The sequence below is a fragment of the Pristiophorus japonicus genome, unplaced genomic scaffold (genome assembly GCF_044704955.1).
Source record: "Pristiophorus japonicus isolate sPriJap1 unplaced genomic scaffold, sPriJap1.hap1 HAP1_SCAFFOLD_29, whole genome shotgun sequence".
Classification (NCBI taxonomy): Eukaryota; Metazoa; Chordata; class Chondrichthyes; family Pristiophoridae; genus Pristiophorus; species Pristiophorus japonicus.
The window spans coordinates 1556578-1563968 of record NW_027252668.1 but is presented as its reverse complement, the minus strand read 5'-3'; the positions used below and the strand labels follow the sequence as shown (position 1 = coordinate 1563968).

Below are 7391 nucleotides of genomic sequence, written 5' to 3'. Positions count from 1 at the left end.
TCTGCTTTTGACTTGGTCTACATGCCTCCGGCAGGTTTTGCCATTGTCCATTTGTACTACCAGTAGCCTGTTTCCTTCCTTGCCCGTTACTGTCCCTGCAAGCCATTTGGGACCCCTGACAAACACTTTGTCCCCTATCTCATTCCATCTCCCCCTCGAATTTCTTTCCTGGTACTCAGTCAGCTTACGGCGCTTTGCCTCAACGATTTCGTGCATGTCTGGGAGGATTAATGAGAGCCTTGTTTTTAAAGACCTTTTCATCAACAGTTGCGCGGGGGGGATCCCAGTCAGTGAGTGCGGACGAGATCTGTATGCCAGCAGCAGTCGCGACAGGTGACCCTGCAGCGTGGGACCTTGGATTTTAAGCATGCCTTGTTTAATGATTTGTACTGCTCTCTCCGCCGGCTTGAATGGTGCTGCCTTGACGTGATTTATGCCGTGGTCAATTATAAAGTCTTGGAATTCTGCGCTGGTGAAGCATGGACCATTGTCACTGACTAATATGTCAGAGATTCCGTGCGTTGCAAACATGGTTGCGAGGCTCTCCACAGTGGTGGAGGTTGTGCTCAAGTTTAAAATGGTGCATTCGATCCACCTTGAAAATGCATCTACAACTACGAGGAACATTTTGCCCATGAATGGGCCCGCATAGTCTATGTCCACCCGTGACCACGGTTTGATAGGCCAGGGCCAAGGGCTCAGGGGAGCCTCCCTGGGGGCATTGCTGAGTTGGGCACAAATGGTGCACCTTCGGACGCAGAGCTCCAAGTCCGCGTCAATACCAGGCCACCAGACGTGGGATCTGGCTATGGCCTTCATGAGAACGATCCCCGGGTGCCCGCGGTGGAGCTCCCGGACAAATGCCTCTCTACCTCGCAGAGGCATGACTACTCGGCTGCCCCACATTAGGCAGTATGCTTGTAGTGACTGCTCATGCATGCGCCTGTGAAAGGGTTTTAATTCCTCGGGGCAGGCATCGTGAGCCTCTGCCCAGTCACCGGTTAGGACACATCTTTTTACTAAGGATAACGTGGGGTCGCTGGCCGTCCAGGCTCTGATTTGGCGAGTCGTCATGGGCAAACCTGTGGACTCAAAGGCATTGATTGCCATGACTATCTCACAGTCCTGTTCGTCAGACCCTTCCGTGGTCGCCAGGGGTAGCCTGCTGAGCGTGTTGGCACAGTTGTCTGTGCCTGGTCTGTGCCTTATGGTATAGTCGTAGGACGCCAGCATGAGTGGCCACCGTTGAATTCGCGCCGAGGCGTTGCCGTTTATTGCCTTGCTCTCGGATAGGAGGGACGTGAGGGGCTTGTGGTCGGTTTCTAACGCGAACTTGGCCCCGAAAAGGTATTGGTGCATCTTTTTGACACTGTACACGCACGCGAGCGCCTCCTTCTCTACCATTCCGTACCCGCGCTCTGCCCGCGAAAGTGACCTGGAGGCATAAGCTATGGGTTGTAATTTGCCCGCACTATTGACATGTTGCAAATCGCACCCGACCACATACGCTGACTCATCGCATGTGAGAACTAGCTTTTTACCTGGGTCAAAGAAAGTCAAAACACTGTTGGAACACAGAAGGTTGGGTGCCTTATTGAAGGCGCGTTCCTGGGCCTCCCCCAACCCCAATCGCACCCCTTTCTGAGTAGCACGTGGAGAGGTTCCAGCAGCGTGCTTAAGTTCTGCATAAAGTTCCCAAAGTAATTGAGTAGCCCGAGAAAGGCGCGCAGTTCTGAGACATTCCAGGGCCTGGGTGCCAGGGGAATTGCTTCTGTTTTGGACTCTGTTGGCCGGATTCCATCAGCGGCAATCCTTCTGCCCAAAAATTCAACCTCGGGTGCGAGAAACAGGCACTTGGATTTCTTGACTCGTAGGCCTACCCGATCCAACCACTTTAGTACTTCCTCCAAATTACGGAGGTGGGAGTCGGTGTCCCTGCCCGTGATAAGTATGTCGTCTTGAAATACAACCGTCCCCAGGATGGACTTGAGCAGACTCTCCATGTTGCGCTGGAATATGGCAGCTGCCGACCTGATGCCGAATGGGCATCGATTGTACATGAAAAGGCCTCGATGTGTGTTGATGATGGTGAGTAGCTTGGATTCCTCGGTCAATTCTCTCGTCATATACGCAGATCTGAGGTCTAGTTTTGAGAAAAGTTTACTTCCAGCCAATGTGGTAAATAAGTCCTCCGCTCTGGGCAGCGGGTACTGGTCCTGTAGGGAGACTCTGTTTATGGTAGATTTGTAATCCCCACAGATTCGTACGGATCCATCAGGCTTCATGACTGGGACGATGGGACTTGCCCAGTCGCTAAATTCCACAGGTGATATAATGCCTTCCCGCAGAAGCCTGTCTAGTTTGTGTTCAATCTTTTCCCTCATCACATAGGGTACAGCTCTGGCCTTGTGATGGACCGGTCTAGCATCCTGTGAGATGTAGATTTTGACTTTGGCCCCTTTGAAAGTGCCCACACCTGGCTGAAAGAGATGTTCAAATCGCTTTATAACTGTTGAGCAGGAGGTCCGTTCCTCTAATGACATGGCATGGACATCATCCCATTTCCAGTTTAGTTTTGCCAGCCAGCTTCTCCCCAGCAGTGCTGGGGGGGTCTCCGGGGACAATCCACAGGGGAAGTCGGTTCACTGAACCTTTGTGTGTGACAGAGAGCATGGCGCTGCCGAGGACTGGTACGATTTCTTTGGTATAGGTTCTTAGTTTGGTGTCGACCCTTGTGAGTTTTGGTCTGTCTCTTTTATGCGGCCACAGTTGTTCAAATTGTTGAGCGCCCATGAGAGATTGACTCGCTCCCGTATCCAGCTCCATGTTGACAGGTATCCCGTTGAGTAGGACCCTCATCATTATAGGAGGCATCCTGTTGTAGGAGCAGCGGCCATTGATCGTGTTGACCCGCTATACATCGGTGTCCCGGGTACTGTCCCCAACGTCTTCTGGTCCGCTTTACGACCCATCCGATTCGTATACCAGCCGAGCTGCCCTTTTTTTGCACATGCGGGCCAAATGCCCTGTATATTCACAGTTCCTGCAAACAGCCTGCTGAAATCGACATTCTCTTGACAAGTGCCCATCCCCACACCTCCAGCACAGACTGCTTGCAAAGAATGAGCTGCGTCTGGCTGATCTCTCTTGAGCTTCTCTCAGTTTGTAGTTGATTGCTCGCACTGTGGGTTGATGAGGTGTGAACGGCCGTTCCTGTGGCCCTTGATGGCTTCTGTTGCCACTGCTTGCTGTCGAAAGCCTTTTTCTGCCGGTTTTGTCTGTGTGTGGGGGTAGCAGCTTTTCTAATGCTGTGAATTCCTTGTTCCATTATTTCGTTAGTTGTCGTACCTGCATTGTAAATCAACCTCATTTCTTCTTCCCCGACCTAGAATGTCTGTGCAACCAGTGCTGCTGCCTCTAAGGTCAGGTTCTTGGTCTCTATGAGCTTTCAGAATATGCCTGCGTGGCCTATTCCTTCAATGAAAAAGTTTCTCAGCATTTCTCTCCTCAGTTCATCGGAGAACTCACATAAACTAGCCAACCTCCGAAGTTCCGCCACGAAGTCGGGTATGCTCTGGCCCACACAGCGTCTGTAGTTGTAGAACCTGTGTCTGGCCATGTGTAGGCTGCTCGCTGGCTTCAGGTGGTCTCTTACCAGTGTGCTCAATTCTTCAAACGACTTGCTTGCTGGTTTCTCAGGTGCCAACAGATCCTTCATTAAAGCGTATGTTTTCGAGCCACAACTGGTCAAGAGATGGGCTCTTCTCTTGTCTGCCGTATCGTTGCCTAACCAGTCTTTGGTTACAAAGCTTTGCTGGAGCCTTTCTATAAAATCCTCCCAATTGTCTCCCGCATTGTACTTTTCATCTGATCCGTGGTTCGCCATTCTGTGGAATCTGTAATCCTGTAACTTGTCACCACTGTAAAGTCCTGTCCCCTCAGTACAGATTCACACGAGGCATGTAGTGAAGTCAAGGTCACTCTGGACCCGCACCTTTATTTCACAGCTCTGGAATGCTGCACTTGCCTGAGACCTGTCCTTATATACCTGTCTCTTGCAAGTGTACCCCTGGTGGTAAGTTATGCTGGTGGTTACAGGTCATATCTTATTACAGTCATGTATAGCATGTTAGGATACAGTTATATATAATAATGTAAGATACATGACAGAGTGCGCAGGATGTCCCAGCCCTGGATAGTTACCGCCCCGATTGGGCAGAAGGGCACTTTCGCCCCCTTGGAGCCTCGGGCTGTGGGATGGTCACCGTGAGTTGCGAAGTGACACTCGGGTGGGCAATTGTCAAACTGCGGTGAGATTGCACGAGATTCCTCCTTTCTGTGAACTTTTACTTCCTTCCCTTTTCTCTGACACCCGAAGCATTAACTGTTGGTCAGAATGCGGCCCTGTGACCGGTTGCTAGGCAGGACCCTGCTCCCAGGCCTCAGTCAGTGCGGTTTTGTGAGCAGTTGCTCGAAAGGAGCCCTGCTCCCTAGGCTTCAGTCATTGTTACCCCACGGAGGCCCTGATCTCGGGAGATATACCATTTGGCCTCTGGCGATTTGCCCTCCTGACCTCTGTTGATTTACCCTCATGACTTCTGCTGATTTGCCCTCTGACCTCTGTTGATTTACCCTCTGACCTCTGGCGATTCACCCTCCTGACCTCCGGCGATGTGCCCTCTGACCTCTCTTGATTTACCCTCTGACCTCTGTTGATTTACCCTCTGACCTTCGGTGATTCACCCGCTGCCCTCTGTTAATTTACGCTCTGACCTCTGACGATTTGCCCTCTTTGACTCCTGTTGATTTGTCCCCTGACCCCTGCCCCACCCCTAACCCGTGTGTTCCGATTCTGACAGTGCATCAGGTCGGTTGAGATCGCGAGTGGCCTGAAGTACTTCGGCCGTTCCATCCACGGGTCCATGGACATCAGCGGTGACGGCCTGACAGACATCGCGGTGGGCGCGCTGGGGAAAGTCTTCGTGTTTCGGTAAGTGTCCCTTCACCCCTGACCCGCTGGGCAGCCTCCAGCCATGTCCCCGTCCCCTCCGCCCCTCGGGGAATCCACTCACACGTCAAGGGGTCACACAGAGACCAGCGACTCCTCAACACGGTCCGCTCAACAATGAATGGCAGGCGGAGGTCAGAGAGAGAGAGAGAGAGAGAGACAGCGAGCGAGAGAGAGAGAGACAGAGAGCACGGGAGGACAGAGACCGCGGGAGAGAGACACAGAGACCGACAAAGAGAGAGAGAGGCAGAGTGAGAGAGAGACAGGGAGTGAGAGAGGGACAGAGAAAGAGAGGAGAGAGACAGAGAGTGGGGTGGGAGAGACACAGAGAGAGAGAGAGAGACAGAAGGAGAGAGCGATGAGACAGAGCGAGAGAGAGACAGTGTGAGAGAGAGGCCGACAGAGGAAGACAGACAGAGAGAGACTGAGTGTGAGAGAGGAGAGAACAAGACAGAGCGAGAGAGAGAGACCGACAGAGAGCAAAAGAGACACAGAGAGAGAGGCAGAGAGAGAGAAAGACAGACAGAGAGAAGACAGAGTGTGTATTTATGCTTGGGGTCACCAGACACCAGACACTGTCGGAGGTCATCGGGCTGTATGCGCGCGTGCGCGGTCACTGGTATATAAGCGCGGGTACCATATCATGCGGGTTACTTTGGGCACGAATAAAGTTGGATCAGGTTTACACCTGAGGCAGTTTACAGAAAAAAGTCTTGTGAGTCATTACATTCATTGCAGAGACGGAGAGTGAGACGGAGAGAGAGACAGAGAGACAGTGAGAGAGAGAGACAGAGAGAGAGAGAGACAGAGAGAGACACACAGAGAGAGAGTGAGAGACACAGTGAGAAAGAGAGATACAGAGAGACACACACACACAGAGAGACAGAGAGAGAGAGAGAGACAGACACCGATATAGAGAGAGGGATAGAAAGACAGACAGAGAGAGAGAGTGAGAGAGAGAGAGAGAGACAGAGAGAGTCAGAGAGAGAGAGAGAGACAGAGGGAGTCAGAGAGACAGAGAGAGAGAGAGAGAAACAGAGAGAGAGAGAGACAGACACCAATATAGAGACAGAGAGAGAGGGACAGAGAGAGGGAGAGAGAGACAAACAGACAGAGAGAGACACAGAGAGAGAGAGACAGAGAGAGTCAGAAAGAGAAAGAGAGGCAGTCAGAGAGAGAGAGAGAGAGACAGGCCTCCGTGTGGACTGGGAGACATTGTGGTTAATGATCCAGGAACATGAGTTCAAATCCCACAAGGGCAGCTGGGGAATTTAAACTCTGTTAATTAAATAAAGCTGGAATAAAAAGCTAGTGTCAGTAATGGTGACTGTGAAACTACCAGATTGTCGTAAAAACCTATCTGGTTCACTAATGTCCCTGTCGGGAAGGAAATCTGCCGCCCTTACCCGGTCTGGCGGATCTATGTGACTCCATACCGACAGCAATGTGGTTGAGCCTTCACTGCCCTCTGAAATGGCCCAGTGAGCCACTCAGTTGGACCAAAACCGCTACGAGAAAGTCAGCACTGTGGGAGCACCTTCACCACACGGGACTGCAGCGGTTCAAGGAGGCGGCTCACCACCACCTTCTCAAGGGTAATTCGGGGAGGGGAGGGCAATAAATGCCGGCCTTGCCAGCGACACCCACATACCAGGAACGAATTAATAAAAAATGTCTAATGCGCTTTGACAGATCCAGGCCGGTTTTGGATGTCACAATCTCGATGGTCTTCAAGCCAAACAAAATCCTGTTGAAGGATGTGGATTGTCCGGAACATTCTGCAGGTCCATTGCGAATTCAGGCCACGATCTGCTTCTCAGTCCATCAACTGACAAAGAGTGCGCTCGGTAAATCCGTTCTTCTATTCCTAAACCCCCCCGAACCCCTCGATTACATCCCAGCCTGTAACTCACTCCCGGGTATCTGTAATTCGATATATAAACCCCCCCGAACTCCTCGATTACATCCCAGCCTGTAACTCACTCCCGGGTATCTGTTATTCTATATATAAACCCCCTGAACCTCTCGATTAGATTCCAGCCTGTAACTCACTCCCGAGTATCTGTTATTCTATTCCTAAACCCCTACGAACCCCTCGATTAGATCCCAGCCTGTAACTCACTCCCGGGTATCTGTTATTCTATTCCTAAACCCCTCCGAACCCCTCGATTAGATTCCAGTCTGTAACTCACTCCCGGGTATCTGTTATTCTATATATAAACCGCCCCGAACCCCTCGATTAGATCCCAGCCTGTAACTCACTCCCGGGTATCTGTTATTCTACATATAAACCCCCGAACCCCTCGATTAGATTCCAGCCTGTAACTCACTCCCGGGTATCTGTTATTCTATATATAAACCCCCCGAACTCCTCGATTAGATT

The 7391-nt window shown here is 51.3% G+C and overlaps 1 protein-coding gene across 1 annotated transcript in view; it reads left to right on the top strand.

The window, feature by feature from the left end:
- LOC139248303 (integrin alpha-X-like) overlaps positions 1-7391 on the top strand; it is a 156077-nt gene that overhangs the window by 72590 nt on the left and 76096 nt on the right. Inside the window, exons 15-16 of the mRNA XM_070872084.1 lie at positions 4860-4990; positions 6701-6855. Coding sequence (XP_070728185.1) covers positions 4860-4990; positions 6701-6855 — 286 coding nt within the window. The remainder of the gene's footprint in view (positions 1-4859; positions 4991-6700; positions 6856-7391) is intronic.